The 19,859-nt window shown below is 46.0% G+C and overlaps 3 protein-coding genes across 3 annotated transcripts in view; 2 read left to right on the top strand and 1 right to left on the bottom strand.

Moving 5' to 3' along the window:
• Window positions 1-19,859, top strand: part of kat8 (K(lysine) acetyltransferase 8) — a 133,916-nt gene that overhangs the window by 80,441 nt on the left and 33,616 nt on the right. The window lies entirely within an intron of this gene.
• Window positions 998-7,664, top strand: c15h16orf89 (chromosome 15 C16orf89 homolog). The gene is made up of 8 exons (XM_070981347.1): window positions 998-1,315; window positions 2,373-2,525; window positions 3,027-3,177; window positions 3,519-3,636; window positions 4,435-4,597; window positions 5,036-5,140; window positions 5,449-5,538; window positions 6,478-7,664. Exons 1-8 carry the CDS (start codon window positions 1,138-1,140, stop codon window positions 6,579-6,581), a joined length of 1,062 nt encoding a protein of 353 aa, XP_070837448.1. The 5' UTR covers window positions 998-1,137; the 3' UTR covers window positions 6,582-7,664.
• On the bottom strand, window positions 7,466-17,905 carry ift70 (intraflagellar transport 70). Its single transcript, XM_070981346.1, has 19 exons — window positions 17,723-17,905; window positions 17,128-17,193; window positions 16,432-16,641; window positions 15,723-15,779; window positions 15,448-15,583; window positions 15,091-15,195; window positions 14,804-14,932; window positions 13,775-13,824; window positions 13,035-13,187; window positions 12,168-12,233; window positions 11,936-11,989; window positions 11,640-11,705; window positions 11,292-11,368; window positions 10,861-11,068; window positions 10,072-10,143; window positions 9,849-9,952; window positions 9,572-9,650; window positions 8,518-8,647; window positions 7,466-8,249 (listed from the first exon to the last, which is right to left on the bottom strand). Exons 1-19 carry the CDS (start codon window positions 17,768-17,770, stop codon window positions 8,113-8,115), a joined length of 1,947 nt encoding a protein of 648 aa, XP_070837447.1. The 5' UTR covers window positions 17,771-17,905; the 3' UTR covers window positions 7,466-8,112.

The following is a 19,859-nucleotide window of genomic DNA, read 5'->3' as shown; positions in this document are numbered from 1 at the left end:
CAAGACGTCATTAATCATTTAAATAAATCATCAAATAAATCACTTATTTATTTATTTATTTATTATTTCCGGGACATATTTTTTGTTTAAAATGGAAAAACCTTTGTTTTGCTTTCTTTGATCACAGCAGGAATGATGAGGACAAATTCTACCTGATATATTCTGTCATTGTTGTGGTCAAGTTTTATATTCATAAATTAACAATAAACCTTTTGTCCTGTGTTGTCTGACCCTCTGGCCTTATGTTCAAAATTGTTTTTAGTTTTCATATTATATTCTCAGTATTTCTAGTTTCTTGTATAATTGTGAGTCTGCTGGTACAACTTTATACTATATGTCATTGTGCACATCTGTTTCATAAACTTGTTTGAAATAAGTCTCAAACAGCTTTAAATATGCAGAACAGAGCTCATCCATAATGCTGTACAGACTTGTCAGCTATATGATTCTAACACAAGGCAAAGTCCTGGAAATAAAATACATCAAATTAATGATGATTAAACATAATGAAGACCTGACAAAGATGTTGTTGTTCCACAGCAGTTAAAAAACAGGAAACATTTATTAGAAACAAACTGATTCAGTAGCAAAGAAGAAGAAGAAGAAGAAGAAGAAGATGATGATGATGATGATGATGATGATGATGATGATCCTGCCCTCTGCAACAGAGAGACATGTTTTAGTAAATCTTTGGGTCACTCTTCAGTTATTAGTGTCACCAGTTGAAGGCTCCCTCGTGCAGCACTGCAGACTGGAGAAACTGGAAAACAAGTCCACACGTCTGATCTGATAAGTGACAACAGACTTGGACTCTTGTGATGACAGTTATGCTCACAGCAGTATTAAATGTTATTATATGTTATTTATATGGTGAAATATGTTTCTGATGCACAGATTGGTCATTTTGTGTTCGTCAGAGAGCAGCAAGAAAATGAAAAGGACAAAACAAAACACTTTTTAGCATCTTCACTTTGGATTTCGTAATAGCAGCCTCTCTGACGTCACGGCTGTTTCCTCCCCCAGCCTGCTCACTGTGCTCCCCGTTAGAGGAGAGACAGTCTGTCCTCCCTGTCCTCTCTGCTTCTGTCGGACCAAAGTGACCCGGAGCCTCCGGAGCGGGACCATCGCAGTGAGAACATGCGGGCAGCGGTGCGCCAGCTGGCCGCAGTGCTGGCGCTGTTTGCCGCAGTGTCCGCAGCGCGGGCGGAGGTGATCGATGACATCCTGAGCAGCCTCTCCAGAGGAGCATCCTTCCTGGAGCGGCAACATGAGCACATCAACCTGGACGGGGTGGTCGGGTTCCTCATGCTGCAGGGTATGTAAACACGTCCTGAGCTGGAAAACAGGCTGCAGGAGTCTGCAGGCAGATGCGTCACACATCTGGAACAAATCTGCAGCTTCTCAGCTTGTTTATGATGGGCGGGTTCACATCAGCTGGGCCAGTTAAGGGGAATGCACGAGGGCACTAATGCAGATAATAAATTAGAAAAAATGATGTGCTTTTGTAACTCTGCGTGTTATGGAAAGTTTGGATTATTCCTGGTTTAAAAGTTACAAACTAAACCAAACAGAGACACTTTTCTACTTTATTTGAGTTTTAAGGTTGAGCTGTGTATTGATCTAAAGTGCTTTTTACAGCAAACTGTGTATTATTGAGTGTTTTACATTATTATTAGTATTATATTTTATCACATTATGAACATTTGGCTTAAATAAGAACAGAGCATTTCAACAGTGTGACTGAGAGACAAACTGAATCTGTGGATCTGCATAAGTTCAACATGCTGCTGCAAGAATCAGCTGTTAAACAGAAAGTCCTTCTCTTTGCTTTCATATCAGTGAGCCTCATAAAGGTCCATGTGGCCTCTCAGGTGAGCAGAACCAGGCTTCAGGTCAAAGTTCAGGTTCAGGTGTGGTGGGAAAGTCTTTCTCTCACAGTCAAACATGAGTATTTAAAATCAGATTTTGAAATGCTAACAGCATGCTAACATGTTGATGTTTAATGTTCTCCATTGTAGCTTAGCATGTTAGCATGCTAACATTCACTAAGGTGTGACTGGTTGTCATGAGCTCTGCAGGTGTTTGGTCATGGACCAAAGGGCCCCTGAAGATCAGTGCAGGTGGAGGAGAAACATAAATGTCTGTCATCCTGCTGATGATCAGGTGTTTAAAGATGTTCAAATGGTGGACTGACTGTGGATGTATGAGCGACCGCCATCCACGCTGCCATCATGGCTAACACACATCCAACACACCTCAGTGTAAAACTGAAGCTTAACTTTCAGTCTGCATGTAAACTCTCACTCAAAAGAACTTTATTGGTGCAGAGGACGCGTTTGATCCTGATTGTCTCCGTTTGCTTTGTGTCTCAGCTGAGCTGAAGGAGGCAGTCCGGACGTGGCCTCACAGCGACCCCGTCAGCTGGGCTCAGAGGACCACCGCCGTCGCTCTGGTCAAACGTCTGGACCAAAGCTTCGACAAGGCTGTCGCCGCCCTGCAGCAGAACGACCCCAAGTACTACAGAGGTGAGAAAGACTTCATTTCCCAGAGATCCAGTGGTGTGACGTCAGCAGGTCCTGCTCTTGACACTTCTACCAAGTAAACACACGTCTGCAGTACAATCTGTTCATCTGTCTCACATGAGACGGAGACAGCTGAGCAGACTGTACAAATGGAAACACAAAGTTTTAGACGATACGATGACGAAGAGAAGCTGTGAGCTCAGCAGAACACTGATGCTAACAGTTCAGAAATGGTAATAATGGCTAATAATGGTTTAAATCCAACTGAGAGCACAGTGACGCTTTCACTCATATAATGTCAACACGATGTCTTGAAAATGTTGATATGTTTGTTTTTAAAGGAAGTAAGAACAGCTCCTGCAGGCTCTGTCCAGTGTTCCCAGCGTCTCTCTGCTGTTGAACCTTCGTACAGAGCGATATGTGGCTGTGAGCCCTCGCCTCAGGCTGCAGGTCGTAGCTGAGCTAACGTACTTTCCTCCGTCGTTCCCTCCTCTGTGTCCCCAGAGTTCGAACCCCTGCTGTCCTGGACGTTCTGGCTGATCCCTCAGGGGTGGAGCTCCACAGATCCCAGCCTGGTCTATCCCTCCACCATGACCACCGAGTGCTACGACGAGCAGCTCAGTGACAAATGTCTGACCCTTCTGCTGGGAACCTGGTACGAACACGAGAGACCGCGAGACACCTGCACCTTTAGCCCGATTTCAGCCCCCCAGCTTTTACAGGATTATTTAAAGTTACACACTAAAGTCTCTCTGAACAGCTCTGTGTCCTCTGACTGTCCAGCTGCCAAACGTGGACAATAGGAGCTCTGAGAAAATGAGAAAGTTGATTCATGATTTCTTTGCCTTGAACTCATACTGTTCAGTGTCCTCGGCACAAACAGGACGAAGCACTGAGCAGATTTTAGATTTACGGTTAATGTTCTCTGAACAGACTGAGGTGTTGCTGCTGTTTTCGTGTCACTGTCAGTTTGAACTTGGGTTTTGTTCTGAGCAGGAAAATGAACGGGACGCCTTGCATCGTCACCAAACCCTGTCGGGACACCATGACTCGTTTCGGCTGTCCACACTACTCTCTGTCCCACCAGCTGCTTTACTTCATGATCGGAAAGATGGTGAGCTGCGAACTACAAATGAGTTTTCATTATTAACCAGCAGGTTAATAATGAAAACTCTTACACGTCGGACTGGAGTCCGACGTGTAAGACACTCAGAATAAGTATAATAATATATACTCTGAATGGAAGCATTTAGCTTAGCTTAGCATAAAGACTGGAAGCAGGGGGAACAGCTAGCCTAGCAGCCTCCAGAGCTTAAAATTATTTTAAAAACAACTAAAGTTTAATTTAATTCACTGTGAATCCTCAAGATTAAAAACACTGAGTGCATTTCAGTCCTCCTGAAATGATATTCAAAAGAATTTAGAGCTGCGTCGTCTTCGTCCATGTTTGCAGGCTCGCAGTCTTCTTCTTCACTGCTTTGGTACATTATCGCCCCCTACTGTCAATCAGTGGAACATCATGAAGGCGTGGAACAGATACTGACATTAACACTCTGAACTCTTAATATGATGTTTGTTGTCTGATATCTGAAGATAAAGACTTGGCTAAATGGGCAGGCTAGCTGTTTCCCTCTGCTTCCAGTCTTTATGCTAAGCTAAGCTCATGGTTAACTCTCAGACATGAGGGTGGTATCGATCGTCTCAGTTACATCTTGGCAGGAATGCAGATAAAATGTTTAAAAAAGGGAATTTAGGGAACCGACAGTAACGTAATCACTGTAAAAACCTGCATGTGCAGCGAATGTGAGCAGATGCTAAGCTAAAAGAGAAGCTGGTGAATAGTTGAGCAGAGCCATCGCTCTGTTTGGACCCGCTGACCTCCTGAGACGCTGTCCCTGTCCTCTCCTCTCAGAGAGGCTGCACCAACCTGCTGAAAGGCGACACTCGAGCGTCCCGAGCCAACATGACCGAACGCAGCTACGAGAAGATCTTCTGCTCCAACATGATGAAGACCAACCAGGACATCATCACGGACGGCCTGACGGAGCAGACGGTGGACATCTTCATCGAAAACAGTGAGTGTGTGCTTTACGAGCTGGTGGCTCTGACGTCTTCTTCAGTTTGTGTTTCTACGTTTCCTAATCTTTAACTTATTCCAAGCATCTGTTTCACATGTTAAACTCGTCAGGGAGGAAACTTGTATCTCCACTCGTGGTAATGTTCATGCTTCAAAACGCTGACAGAGCTTCCACCTCATAAAACCTCTGCGTGGTTTTAATCAGACGGGCCCGTGTGGACGTCTGTTTGAGGACTGTGCTGTTTTTGTTCTTCCAGTTTAGGCCTGTGTGTGTTTTTTAAGTCTGCTGAGTGTCTTTGGGATGTCTCTTTAATCCACGTCTTTTTAGAAGAATCTGAGACCAAAAGAAAATCTCTGACGTCACTTGTTATAAAGCAGACGGCTCTGCAGGAGCATTTCTTTGACTGACCTGACTTCCTTCGCTCTCTGTGGACAGTCCTCATCTGTGGATTGGCCGGTTTCTCCGACTTCTACAAAGCTGATTGGCTGCAGCACATCCTCAGGCTGCAGGACGAGGAAGTGGGCTGCTTTGGGAGAGACAGTGAGTGTTTGAAGTGCATTAAACTAAAGAAAAGCAGCCTCGTTCATCTCAGTCTGAACCTCAATGAGCTCATTAGAAGATGTTAAGGCTTCTTCTGTTGGTGTTATCTCAAAGTATGAAAAGCTTGCTGAATATAAATCAATCAAACTTTTAAAGCCCTTCATTATTTTGTATTGTGAGCGGTCAGCTGCTCCTCCTCGGTGCCTTCAGAGCTCAGGTATTAGTGACTCACCTCATTCTCGAGTGAGCTCATTGGCTGAAATCTCCACTGATGGACTAACGGCTGATTTTCTGCTGCTTGTTCTCAGAGAGCATCATCTCTCAGATCATCGGAGACGAGCTGCTGGAGCAGCTGCAGCCTCACAGGAGGGTGAAGAGGAGGGAGAAGATACTTCCAGGTCAGATGGAGCGAGTCCGCCCACAGTCACATCAAAGACGTTTAAGATCACACTAACCCAGAGGGCATGAGTTCACTGTCCGTCTAATGACAGGACGCTGAGCGCTCTGATCGCAGAAATATGACAAAACCTCGTCCTGAACGTACAACCTGACTCCACACAGATGGGACGCTGCAGCACAAAGATATTTAATGTTCAAACTGAGAAAATTTATTGTGTTTTTGTGAATAAACGCTCATCCTGAATCTGATGCCTGCAACATGTTTCAGTTGGCTCAGGGTCTGTTTCCACTGTGTGACATCAGCTTTTCTTTGGACAACACTCAGTAAGTCAACGGTCCAGAGTCTCTGCTGGTGTTTTTTGTCTTCATGACGGTCCACACATTCTCAGTGGGGGACAGGTGTGGGCTGCAGGCAGCCAGTCACATTAATGGAGCCTCCACAGGTGTGCAGGTGACCCACGAGTACACCTGCAGACCAGCTCAGACGCTGTGCTGGGACAATCTGGACAGTCCTTTTCCTCTTTGTCCCAGAGGACACGGCAGTCTTCTGTCGCTCCTGTCCCAACGTCTTTGAAACATGTTGCTGCGTCAGATTCACAATCAGCAGATATTTAAAAAGATCAATCAAACTGATGACGAAAAACATTAAATACATCGTCTTTGTGCTGTTTTCAGGTGAGTTTATGATGTCATAAAGGATCAGCAGGTGATCACCAGTGGATCAGGGCTGCACTCAGACACAGATCCTTCATTTAAGTAAAAGTACACAGTACAAATACTGTTACAAGTAAAAGTCCTGCATTGAAAACATTACTTCAGTAGAAGTATTTTAGTATAATGAGGAAAATGTACTTCAAGTACTGAAAGTAAAAGTACTCGGTGCAGTAAAATGTCCCCTCTGGCGTCAGTAGATCATTCTGACTCTTGTCGCCTCACAGACGGCTGTTCCAGTCACATGACGGCGGTGGCGGTCGGCGCTCTGGGAGGATACCTGAACTACTACCTGGCAGAACAGGACATAACGAAGAGGCCGCTCTCTTGAACACCCCCCCCCCCCCCCCCCCCCCCAGCGTCTTCACGGGTGCATTCACAGTAGAAAAACATCGTAGATGATCAGGTAGAGAAGCTCGTCACTGCAGAGCGACTGCTTTCTGAACAGTCTTAGGATGATGAAAGTCCTCAATAAAACGCTGGAATGTGGCTGTTTGGCCACGAAAAGGAGACGAGGTTGATTTGTTTTCCACTTTTACTTCTTTCATGTGTCCTGTGATCATGAGCAGTGTTTTATCCCCGCGTGCTGAATCTGCGGATCAGTTTGTCCCAAACAAGATGTCTTTTAAAGCAGCGATGCTCCAGTCTGACAGGACACCGTCAGCAGTCACCGTTAGTCTTCATCATCGAGCTGATCTCCAGCAAACGCTCGTCCCACATCCAGCAGGCTGCTGGCTGTACGGTGGCCTGTGAGGCAGTGAGAGCTACAGAATTGATTTTTCTCTAAATGAAATCAGCGTTTTGGAGGCTCATGTTTATGTACACACACATTACAGCTTCATGCTTGCAGAGGAATCCACACAGCTGCTCCACCAGCTGCAGACAGCCGGATTCAACCAGCAGAGGACAGAAACTGCTCCAGACGAGAAGTAATCGATTACAGGAAGACGATGTCCTCTAACCTGGTTCTATAATGTTAGTTGTTCAGGCCTTCATCCTGTGGGGCCACACGTCACCTGTTAGATGCTCGTCGGTTATTTAACGTCCGGAGTGCAGAGAGCCTTCAGGTCGTCAGTCAGAGGCGTGAGCGAAGGAGTTTGATGATTTATGAGACGGTTCAGGATTCGTCTGTGAAACGTTTGGTCTCAAGCCTGACTGGAGCGTCGCTGTTTCAAAGGACAGAAGTATTCGTGCAGTTTGGAAGAAAAATATCTCTTTTTTTCAAAAATAATCTTTATTTTGTTTTTGCTTTTCACAAACATTTTCTCTCCTGAACGTTAAAGACGGCCGGACGGCAGCTGAACAGCCAGCACTGACCAATCAGGGTGCACGCATGAACTACGACGCATGTAACCGACTTACATACAGGATGTTAGCGTGTGTGTCATGTTAGCAGAATAAACAACCAACAAACAACGTCTGCTGTGAAGTTTTACTGAGAGCAAACGTGAATCTGCTCTGCTCACGTCAGCGCCGCAAGAGTCTGTGATGAGGAGCTCCTTCAACGGCAGCAAGAGGAGGCCACACACACACACACACACACACACACACACACACACACACACACAGATTACATAAGATCTGCGGGAGCAAAGTGTCAAACACACCCAGCTCGACAGAAGAGCTTCCCCTGGGTGTGTGTGTGCGTGTGTGTGGATGAGGATGAAGTGAGTGTTAAAGGAAGTCAGGACAGTTTGGATTCTAAGAATATGAGGCTTGCACAGCAGCCATCTTTAAAAATACATCACAGACTCTGCGTGTGTGTGTGTGCTGATCGACTCGAGCTGCAGTCAGTGATGTTGTCCATGTGCGAGCCGCCATCAGCAAAATTCACACGCTGCAGTAACACCTGTGTGATGATGTCACTTGTTCCAACCAATGACCTCGTAGAACAGCGCCTTGAGCAGCCGGGCCTCGTAGGTGACGGTGTTCTTGCCGATGTGAACGTGGATCTCCTCCAGAGGCTGCTCGATGATGGCCGGCACCTCCTTCCCGTACACTGCGAGCAGACAGAGTCATTACAGACGCGCAGCAGCGTTCACAGAGGGTTCATCCTCTGGAGAACACGCGTGTGCTCAGCGTGTCAGAGCACACTGACGGTGCACTGAAGCTAGTTAGCCAGAGATGCTAACGGTGGCTAAACTGACGGGATAAACATGAACCACTAAAAACAGACATCTGTTATCGCACTGAAGACGCAGAGTGTGTGTGTGTGCGTGTGTGCGTGTGTGTGTGTGTGTGTGTGTGTGTGTGTGAGTGCTGCTCACCCTCGCAGTGCTCCAGGAACTGAATACACTCCTGAACCACCGCGTCCCTCAGCATGACCATGTGTTTGGACATGTTCTCCAGCAGAGAGAGGAAGCAGCGCTTGGCGTAGAACCATGTGTCCGTCCCCAGCTACACACACACACACACACACACACACACACACACACACACACACACACACACACACACACACACACACACACACACAGAGATATTAGCAGTTTAGGTAACAGCATACACCATGATAACATATAATATGAAGTAAGTATTGATCCCATTAATGTAACAGACTGTGATCAGCTGATCAGATCCTCTCTGACACAATCTGACCTGAGAACAGCTCAAAGTCAATATATTTAATGTTTTTCACTGATTTCTGTAAATATCTGCGAGTGAGTGAGTGAGTCTGATGCAGCGACATGTTTCACAGACTGAAAGATGTGGAACGCTTCAGAAACACCTGTTTGGATCATTCCACAGGTAAACAGGCTGATTGGTGACAGGTGAGAGCATCATGATTGGGTATGAAAGGCTCAGTGGTTCATAGAGGATGAAGCGAGTTCACCACTTTGTGAACACATGAGCTCTTCAGAGAGACTTTCTGTTGCTGCTGGCGTCGTCTTCATGGTTTGAATCTCCGGGACGATCTGAGACTTTCTCTGTTTGAAGGAATCGGACTTCAGACGTGGCGGTCAGCTCGTGAGGAGCCGGCGTGACCGAGCGGCTCACCAGGCTTCGCATTCCTGAACTCCCCTCTGCTTTGGCTGTGAGTGCGGCTCCGCAGCGCTCGCTGTTGTGAGGATGAGAGGGGAAGCGCTCGGGATGACGGCTTGTGTTCTCAGCTGGAGCTTAGTGGACTCAGCTGCAGTCTGGACCAGATCAAAGGTCCCAGAACGAGCTGCTCAGCCTCAGAGGAGACAGTCCTGGACGGCTCGGGGGGTTATTTTTGCTTCAGGTTGGACATTTTAATGAGAAGTGAAAGCACTGTCGAGGTTCAGGGTTTGAGCCGTGCTGCAAACTTCATGAGAAAAGCCCAGAGAAGAGTTAACTGACCTTCTTGTTGTACGGCTCCAGGCTCTTGATGACTCGTGAGATGCCAAAGTCGTAGTTTCCCTTCGCACAGTACAGCGTCCTGAAAGAAGAAGACAAGGTCAGACTAAACAGGGCTGATAACGTTTGACCTGAGGAGCAGATACAGGACATATCACTCGCTAAGAAATACTGTCAATAAACAAGTAAACCCAGGCGTGTGATTGGCTGATCGCTCATACAGTTTATTTGATTGGATCAGACGGACTCTTCAGTCCCGCCCCTCAGCAGCAGGACTCACCCGATGACCAGGTTGACGATGCAGAGGTGAAACACCTTCTTATCGGGGTCGTCGTAAGAGATCTGCTCCTCCTCTTTCTCGATCTTCCTCATCAGCTCTTCGGCCTGTGAGACCGGGACGGCGTGAGGACACAGAGGAGACAAAGGACCGATTCACGCTGCGAGGTCGAGACAAAAGCGACCACGAAACCACACGAGAAGAAGAACGATTAATGATCAGTTACCTCCTCATTCTGGCTGGTCATGATGTAGGACACACACAGGTTGGCCAGAACCACAGCGCTCACATTGAGGATCTACAGGGGAACACACACACACACACACACAGATGAACAGATGAAACCAACCAAGGTGCTGGAGCTTCGCCTCAAACTCAAACCACACTGCTGACCACCGGGCCTCCGTAATGACGGGGAAAGGGTAGGCGCTGTGTGTGCGTCTGCATGTGTGTGAGTGTGAGGGTTGTTTTGCATGTGTGGATGCATGTGGATGCATGCTTGATGATGTTTCTAGTCAGATCAAATTTTTTTGGACGTCTGAACTGAAGTGAGGCTGTAAAATGTTATCAGATATTCAGATTCCGGGGTCTGAGGAACCTGCTGAGCGGCGCTGCTCTACCTGACGTCAGGACTGCTGACGAGTTTATCATGACTACGTTTTCTGAAACTGGACACAAGTCAAAGTTTCCACCACTGCAAACAAACAGCGAAACCAAAGAGAAGAGCAGCAGCAGAAAGTCATGCACAGAAGACACTGCAGAGGAGACAGCACGGAGCCGCCTGGGCTCCATCGTTACCGAAGGTTTGCACTTGCAGGGACACTCCTGAATGTTACACTGCTCCACCTGGACAGAGAGGCAAAGTGTCAGCGTTCAGTCCCGCCCTCAGCTGTCAGCGGGTAAACAGCGAAGCCACGAGTCTGACGCCCGACGTTTTCTCAACAATGAGGCTCACACTGATGTGTCCCTCCACACACGTTTGGACTTTATGTGTCCGCCGTCCTGAAACACTCACGTTGTCGTAGTGCTTCTTGACGATGGGCTCGTAGAAGCCGATGGCCTCCTTGTACTTGTTCTGCATGAAGAGCACGTGGGCCACGTTCAGCTTCCAGGTGTCGTCCTCGTTGCAGACCTCCACCGACTTCCGGAAAATCTTCTCCACCATCTGGAAGTTCTCCCGGTTCCAGTAGATCTTGGCCTGGGCCATGAGGACCACGATGTACCTGTGGCAAGAGCGGGCCAATCACAGAGGAGGGAGGGACAGAGGAGTGATCAGGTGACCATAAGAGAAGAAACTAAGAGTGTTAAATGATGAAGTGTATGTCACCAGGTGCTCAGGCGGGCTGGGCTCATTTTCACTGAGAACATCTAAAACACTCATGTCATTTATTCCTCACATCTCACCACTGTGTGTGTGTGTGTGTGTGTGTGTGTGTGTGTCCTCACTTCTCCTGCATCAGGTCGTAGTCCTGCAGAGCTTTCTTCTGCACCTCGTCGTCTCGAGCCAGCCGCGCCTCCTGCAGCTGAGAGGAGGAAATCGATGGTTAAGTTTAAGTTCAGCTTCCTGAAACTCAGGAGGAGCTCCTGAGTTCCTGAGCTCCTGAAGAAAACCATCTTCACCAGGTACAGGAAGATATACAGCATGTGTGATGTGTAATATCTCAAACTTAAATATATAGACACATAAACACATGTACATGTACAAAACATAACAGATGATAGAAATAAAAGGAGGAGGAGGAGGAGGAGGAGGAGGAGGAGGAGGAGGAGGAGGAGGAGGAGGAGATGAACAACCTGCTTGGCCAGCTTGCGTAACTGTTCGGTCAGTTTTCCGTTCATCTCGTCAAACTTCCTGAAGGCCTGTCAAACAAAAAGAAACTTAAAGCTGCGCTCTGATCCAGGAACTACACACATCCATAAAGTCTCAGGAGCTGGATACAAAAACAACAAACAGAAATGGACGTTTTTAAAGCTACATTAATGATTTTTGTCCACGTGGGGGAAAGAAGCTGAAAGAAAAGGAAACACAACCAGGACGAACGACCGTCTAAAAAAGGTGAATCTGTGAGCAAACTGTGGCTGTACCGTACCTCCTCTGGGGCCGTCTGGCACGTCAACAAGGCGTCAAGGAACTCATACATGTACTGAAAAGGACAAAAACACGTCAACATGAACGTGAGCCAGACACTGAAACTCTCATGCTTAAGTTCAGTCGTGCAGACAGACTCAGAAAAGCTGCATCTGCTCGTGTTCATGCGGTTTGAATCAGGACCTGATGTGATCTTTCATGAAAACACATGTTCGGTGCAGAGTGTACTTTACCGGCGAGAGGAATTTGTAGGTGAGGTGGGCGTTTTCTGCCAGGACGTCAGCTGCCAGGTCAAAGTACTGAGACAGACAGAGAGAGAGACGTTAATGCCGTTTTAATGAAAGAGCCACACCTCTCTGCTGCTTTCCACTCAGCCTCTCACCACGACTCCAGATTCTTCTGCAGGCGTGTTACTCCTGCACGGACCCTGCTGGTCCACAGGATGGTGGAAATGCTGACGCAGTCCTTTATGTACCAGGGGGGAGTCAAAAATCCTCTGTGTAATGAGCACAGCTCTGTGGGTGGACGCTGTCATCGAGCCTGTTTAATCCAACACCGCTCAGTTTATCTGCTGCTATAAACACGGCGTCACATGGATTCATGGCTTCACAGAGCCGCCAAATAAAAAAGAAAACTTTCTTTCAGTCAGTGAGAATAAATGCCTGCTGCTGCTCATGGTGAGTCTCTTTGATGTCGAGCTGTGCATTGATTTCTGATGTGATTCATCTCGAGCTCGGCCGCTCTCTGGAGCTGAACTGCACACGTTTTCACCGACACTGAAAGCACAAACGTTTCGCTTCACAAACTTCGGGAAAAAACGTGCACAGGTGTACAAGTGTGCAGTAATTAAGGCCAGCTGGCAGCACCGGGCAACCTCAGAATCACAGGAAATGAATCATTTAGGAAGAAACTAGAACGAAATGAGAAATTTAGTCTGGCCGAGCCGACTGCAGCTCACCTTCCACCCTCTGGAGGCCGGCTGTTCGTGGGGCAAACGCTCTGCATTTTAAGCTTACTGTTGGAGCCCAGTAAGTTTAGTTTTAGATACTTAAAGCCAGAACTGGTCCAGTCTGGGACCCACCAGCTGACGGGTGGTGTACCTCGTGCTTGCAGTAGAGCAGCAGCAGGTTTCCGAAGGTGACGGGGGGGAAGGAGGGCTGCTGCAGCAGGAAGGCCAGCTTCTCGAAACCCTCCGACGGCTTGGTGTCCATGTTCACCAGAGCCTGGTTGTGGAGAGTCACTGGGTCCAGCTCCTGCAGAAACACACACATCACAGTACGCAGAGTGTGTGAAACACTGCACTGAGACGTCAGGGTGGTTCCTCTACGGACAGATTTTAAGATGATTCACACAAAGCATGAAAACTGTCTTTAGGTTTATGACACACACTCACACACACAACACCATTAATTTTGCATGCTGCCGTGTTTGTGTTTCCATCTGGACACTGACAGGATGCAGTCAGTATCACACTCCAGCAGGGGGCAGTAGTCACACACTCCTCGGTCCTTTCTCACCTTAAAGACAGCCGTGTCTCAGTGTCAGGTACAGAGTGGATGGAGGACAGGACCCCATCTGTACATTAATTTTAATGAAGCAGTTTGAAGACAATAAAACCATCATCATCATCATCATCATCGTCGTCATCGTCACCTCCATGTGAGCCTTCACTCCTCCGCCTCTACTCTAATATTCCATTAATCTCTGTTACCTCCAGGCTGTGAGCAGGGCAGGTCCAGACAGCCTTAATTCACATTACAACAGAACAATCACACACTGCCGGGGGGGCGTGCGCACACACACACGCACACACAGTGGGAGTGGATGGGTGGGTGGTTACCTCCTCTGATCTGGGGGGCATGTCCGTCAAAGCCTCCTGAGCTCGTTTCACTGCAGGAGACACGACATGAGTTTCATCAGTGTTTCTCCTCCAGACTCACATCAACAAATCAAACACACACGAGTCTTCAAACGATCCTGAAGAAACTCAGTAATCAACACTTACAGGAGTCTTCTTCTAAACTAAAGTCATGTTCGTGGTGTGTGTGTATCTCTGAGGAAAATCAAATGTGCTGAATGCATTTCCTGATAAAACACGTTGTTTACTTCCAGCCTTCAGCCTTCAGTCCTCCTCCTCCTCCTCCTCCTCCTCATAACGACTTATCCGTCGTGCTACCAAAGATCTCTGTTCCCAGCTAGTGCTGAACTTTTCTTTTTTGCCTTTGATGGACAGCTGATGGTGCAGACGCAGACAGGAAACATGGACAGACAGGATAATTCAGAGGTGGAAGCTGTGGTTTTGTAGTAAACCCCTGAAGCAGGAGGCTGCAGGACGCCTCCTCACACCTCCTCCACGCTCCACACGTGAGCTCACTCCTGCTGCTGTGGTCTGATAATGAATCAGATGGTTGAGGAGGGAGAACAAGTTCGCTTTTGAAGATAAAAGGAAGATCTGAAAGCTCTTTTGAAGGTGAATTTCATCTCTTTCTGTGGCTGCATCTACAAGCTGGAAGAGCTCTGCTCTGAAAGCGAGCAGATCATGTGACCTGCAGCTGAACAGTAAACACACATTATCCTAATGAACATGTTGCTGCGATGCTTGGCTTGTTTATACAAGCATGTGTGTGACTTTGTGTGGAGGTAAACAGGAAGTTTGATGTCCATGACATTATTATAGTCAGCGTACACTGACTTCATCACAGCGTTTGACTGAAAACAGCCTGATGAGAGCAAAAAGCAGCAAAGTTTGGCCAGAAAATCAAAAGCTGTAGAGCAACAGAGTGAGTGAGTGAGTGAGTGAGTGAGTGAGTGAGTGAGTGAGTGAGTGAGTGAGTGAGTGAGTGAGTGAGTGAGTGAGTGAGGATCTTACAGTTCTTCAGCTGGTATTCGATGGCAGCTTTGAGGTTGAAGGCTTCAATCAGGGCTGTCTGATGCAGCACCAGCGTGTTTCCCACGCTATGTACATCAATTCCCTCGGTCGTCATCCCGACGCTCAGCTCTGACACACAGAAGTGGAAAAGATGAAGAAGTCCAAATGAAGATAGATGAATCATCTACAATAACTGAAGCAACGTGAGTGAAGAGTCTGTTATCAGCCGGATTAGAAACTGCAGAGTGAACACAGGCGTGATGACGGCAGGTCACAGGTGTGCTTACCTGGATGCTCCCTGATGCCTCGTTCTATGATCTCTCCGATATACTTGAGGGCCTGAGCGTAGTTCTTCAGGCTGTAGTAACACAGGGCGATGTTGTAGGACAGCGCTGACAGAGAGAAACCATGATTACCTTTACTGGTACCAGTCAGCTTTTGACTCCAGTCCCATTAAGACAACCTGAGGAACACTCACTGAACTTATGATGATAACACGAGTTAACGTCTGAATCATGTTACAGTTCTTTAATAGTTCTTCCTGGACATCGACAACAGAATCTGTCTTATCCTGAGGTGTGTGTGTGTGTGTGTGTGTGTGTGTGTGTGTGTGTGTGTGTGTGTGTGTGTGTGTGGATGATTACCTGGCACGTATCCCAGCACCTGCATGGCAGACATGAACTTCTTGCAGGCCTCCTCATACTTGCCGTCCTGGTAAAGCAAACAGCCCATATTGTAGATGTAGTCTGGGTCCTCCTGAGGCAGCTGCTCCAGCAAAGACTGCACACACACCCGCGCACGCACACACATGCACACACAGACTGATGAATGTGTGAGTTTGGCTGCAGATAACTGCCACCACACTGAACAGAAACGTTATAATTCGTGTGTGTTAGCAGATGATGTGCGAGCTCGTCACCTTGGCAGCAGAATAATCTTCCTCACAATATTTGATGCAGGCTTGCAGCTTGACCATCTGTGCAGGAGAGAGAGAGGATAAAGCAAAGGTAGAGCAGGGCCACGGCGTCATGAGCCAAGTGCTGCTCTGACTTTGGGGCAAACATTAAGCACTAACATGAAACACAAACTGTTTTCATGACTGAAAACCTGTTTTTCCACCATTAGTTCAAACGTTTTCTGTCAGCATCCTGTTCATAATGTTTAACAGAGCGAACTGATTTTATTATATTGACACAATGGAGTTCAATTACATTTCAAAGCAGCTTCGTTTTGACTTTCTCTTGATAAAACTGTGCTCCTTGTTGCTGAGCTCCACAGATTTCTGCTTGCTTTATTTCATTTGTTGTGCATTCATGGCTCATATGCATTTGTTAGAGCGCTTCTGTCGAACAGCAGCAGCTCCCTGGTGATGGAGAGCATGCAACAGATGGAGGAGTGGAGCGAAAAGACTCAGTGTGCATAAGGTGGAGCTCTTAAATTTCAAATTTGAAGCAGCGATGGAACACCTGGACCCAAACACCTCCTCAGAAAACAAAGCAGCGAGTCGAGGTGGAGCTGCTGGAAAGTTGGCATTCTGGAGATACGAGGTTTCCACTTCATCAAACTTGTCTGAAGCCAGAATGAGTGTGTGTGTGTGTGCGTGCGTGTGTGCGTGCGTGCGTGCGTACCTTGGTGTGACTGCTGGGGTTGTCGAGCATGAAGGAGGCTTTGGTGGCCTCGGGATAAGCACCAGCTTTGTACAGGGACTGGGCGTAGTACACCTTGTACTCCTCCACCTCTGGGTGCAGCTGGGCGAGCTGCTCGTAGCTCTCTGCAGAGCTGCTGAAGTCCTGGATGTGATAGTAACAGTAGCCCAGCAGGGACAGCGCGGCCCTGGACTGGGACACGATGAAAGCAAGAGAGGTTAAACTGACGGGTATGTGCAGAACGTCTGTCACATAACGGTCTGTTTGACCAAATGGACTTTAGGTAAAAAACAAAACAAAAACAAAACAAGACTTTTGATGATGATCGGCTCTGGGAAGCTTGGTATTAAAAAAAATAAAATAAAATAAAATAAAATAAAATATATATATATATATACATTTTACAATGATTAATAGATCTAATCTAAAATCTAATCAAAATGACTGCTGATCAATTTACTGTCAATCAACTAATCGACCAATTAAGTGATTAATAATATCAGCTCTAGCTCATACTTTCAGTAGATTCAATTAAAATTAAGTTAATTCAATGACTTTTTAGTCCCAGTATGTATAAAACAAGCCCTAACGTCACTAAAGACATCTTAAAAACACGTAACTGCATGCAGTTTACTGTACAAATGAACAGTACTGCTAACAAAGCTTTCCCACTCTTACCTTGGCGTGTTTTTGAAGTTGGCCGTTCAGGATGTGGATGGCTTCCACATACTGACCGTCTTTAATCTAAAAGACAGATAAAAATCAGTACACCGAGTTTCTATTAAACACTATTAGTACATACATCACTTGGCAGGGAAGACGCTACTGACTCCAGCTGTTGATTATCAAGCTGTTTAAATATGCTAAGATGGCGTAATGTTACTGGAAAATTCAAAAAGCGTAATTTTAACTAAACATTTGATTTCAACGGCTCTAAACGTGTGATGTTTGATGAACTGCAGCACTGATAACGTAATAACGTCTACTGAGAGATGCGGCGGCGGTGATGAACGAACATCCTATAAAACTGATTAGTACTTCGATTATTACTTCGTCGTTGTATTAAATGTACTTTGCTGTGTGCTGAATTTATCAGCAGCTCCTCACAGTTCCCAGATGTTGTCAGTGATGTGCAGCAGCTCGCGCAACGTTTGTCACTATGCAGAAAACACTAAATTGAACGATTTTTGAATGGATTTTCGGTCAGCGTTAACTTCTGTGTGGACGCTAGCTAACAGTGCAGCTAACCTCGACTAAACTACGATATTCTCACCAGTCTGTAGATCGTAGCCGTGTACTCCCCGTCCTTTATAGCTGTCATGACCTCAAACGTGTAGCTTTAACGATGACAAGTGACTTGAAACGTCGTGTTTTCCCCAAACTTTTACATGTAGCATCGAGCTAGCCTCTGTGTGGTGACTCGGTGCTGTTACTAAGCAACGGAACAGCCCGGAAATGGATATCTTGACAGACGTGTGTAACGGCCAATGACAATGGAGGATGAATCTACACTACCCAACCTTTAATTTTTAAGAAAAAAAAAAAATCAAACCTTTATGTGACTGTTAACAGAAAATTTCTTTCTTTCTTTCTTTCTTTCTTTCTTTCTTTCTTTCTTTCTTTCTTTCTTTCTTTCTTTCTTTCAGCATTCCAACAGTTCCAACAGTTTCTTCTTCTTCTTCTTATTATTTAGATTATTGATTTATTTATTTTAGTGAGTAACGCCACTTTTCATCACAGAGTCTTTATTATTAAGTTATTTTTTAAGTACTGGAAAGAAATATAAGTATGTGACGAGGTTTGTGTTTTTGGCTCAAAGCAGTCCGTTCATTGTCTACTGAGCCAGCCTGGTAGGTAGAAAATAGATCCATCCTGTAAAATGAAATATCTCCAAAATGACATTGAGATAGTTTTCTTGTATGAAAGAGCAGACAGCCAAAGTGGAGTTATGAAATAGAAGTGAGTCAGCGGTTTCAATTGTTTTGCAAAGCACAGTAATAACAGAGTTAGGAAAAAGAAGACATCAATGTGAAGCAAGAAGAAGGATATCACATTCAATAATGAGAGTTTTAAAAGTGCAAAGAAATTAAAAAAAAAAAAAAAAGACTATTTCACAGTTTTGTGGTTGTATATTTGGTCTGTATTTATTTTCATGATGTCTTTCTTTCTGAGTTCAGAGTTCAGGGCACAAGCACAGACTGGTAAAATCCACACATGATCTCATATCTGAAGGATGCAGGACGTGACTTCATCCAAAGATTGCAGAAAAGAACACACACACATGCGCGCACACACACACACACACACACACACACACACACACACACACACACACACACACACACAGTGGTCAAAACAGATGAAACCAACCAAGGTGCTGGAGCTTCGCCTCAAACCCAAACCACACTGCTGACCACCGGGCCTCCGTAATGACGGGGAAAGGGTAGACGCTGTGTGTGCGTCTGCATGTGTGTGAGGGTTGTTTTGCATGTGTGGATGCATGTGGATGCATGCTTGTGTGCAGCAGGGGTGTGTGTCCTCGCTGCCTGTCTCTGCACATTTTGCATGCCTGTCACTGCCTTCTCTTGGGACTGCTGGGAAGCTTTGCAGTAGAGGAGCTACAAAAACAGGTACAGATTATTAAAACACAGCTGTGTGCAGAGAACAGCAGCTTGTTCAGATAATTCTACTTTTACCTTCTCACTTTAAATTGATTTTCTGGCTCTTTTTGACTTCAACTGTTCTTTATTTTGAATGTAACCAAAACAAAATAGTTTGTGAAGCTGAAATAGCTGAAGGGAAAAATACTTTTTTTGGAAGTACTGCTGCTGCTTTGATAGAAATATGACTGCATTCATGCTGCATAAAAGCACGAGAACTTTAGGTGTAATACATGCTTGAGATGAAACTGAATGGGACTCTTTATTAATGTTGAGCATGAATTTGAATAAGGCATCTGCTGCTTAAATATTGAGTGACTTTCTGTAATTCTTCTGTGAGGCTTCTTTGACTGCTGGAGTGAACGTATTGCATGGCTGCACGGTCGAGCCTGCTTACAACTGATGAGAGTTTGGTTGACTAAAAAAACTGCAGATCCTTCAGAGAAAACTGGCAGAGGAGAAATGAATGTGCAGTCTCATATGTGAGCGTGCAGACCTGCAGAGAGTCTTCAGCTGAATGTGGAAGATGGTTTGTTCAGCAGGATGACACAAACGTCATCCTGGTGTCTTCAGTATCTCCAGGAATATTCTGTGTTACAGGATCAGCCTGGAAATTCCAGATTGTTTTGGTTTTTAACAAATCCCACAAAAGGCACAAAACAACCACGTGCTCATTTTTCATTTTCAAAAAATCCTCAACGGTTTCCAGCTGCTGACTGTCGTGTTTATCACACACAAAGGGAGAAATGG

This window comes from Chaetodon trifascialis, chromosome 15 (assembly GCF_039877785.1).
Source record: "Chaetodon trifascialis isolate fChaTrf1 chromosome 15, fChaTrf1.hap1, whole genome shotgun sequence".
Classification (NCBI taxonomy): Eukaryota; Metazoa; Chordata; class Actinopteri; order Chaetodontiformes; family Chaetodontidae; genus Chaetodon; species Chaetodon trifascialis.
This window is presented reverse-complemented; position numbering and strand designations above follow the sequence as displayed.

What these genes read in the sequence shown, in the direction of transcription:
- c15h16orf89 (XM_070981347.1), top strand. Translation starts at nt 1,138, where the DNA reads ATGCGGGCAGCGGTGCGCCAGCTGGCCGCAGTGCTGGCGCTGTTTGCC. An exon ending in ACTTCATGATCGGAAAGATG is followed by an intron (nt 3,637 to 4,434) that starts GTGAGCTGCGAA and finishes CTCTCCTCTCAG; the next exon opens with AGAGGCTGCACCAACCTGCT. An exon ending in GAGGGAGAAGATACTTCCAG is followed by an intron (nt 5,539 to 6,477) that starts GTCAGATGGAGC and finishes GTCGCCTCACAG; the next exon opens with ACGGCTGTTCCAGTCACATG.
- ift70 (XM_070981346.1), bottom strand. Translation starts at nt 17,770, where the DNA reads ATGACAGCTATAAAGGACGGGGAGTACACGGCTACGATCTACAGACTG. An exon ending in AGGCATCAGGGAGCATCCAG is followed by an intron (nt 14,933 to 15,090) that starts GTAAGCACACCT and finishes TCTGTGTGTCAG; the next exon opens with AGCTGAGCGTCGGGATGACG. An exon ending in TCAAGAAGCACTACGACAAC is followed by an intron (nt 10,144 to 10,860) that starts GTGAGTGTTTCA and finishes GTTCCCCTGTAG; the next exon opens with ATCCTCAATGTGAGCGCTGT.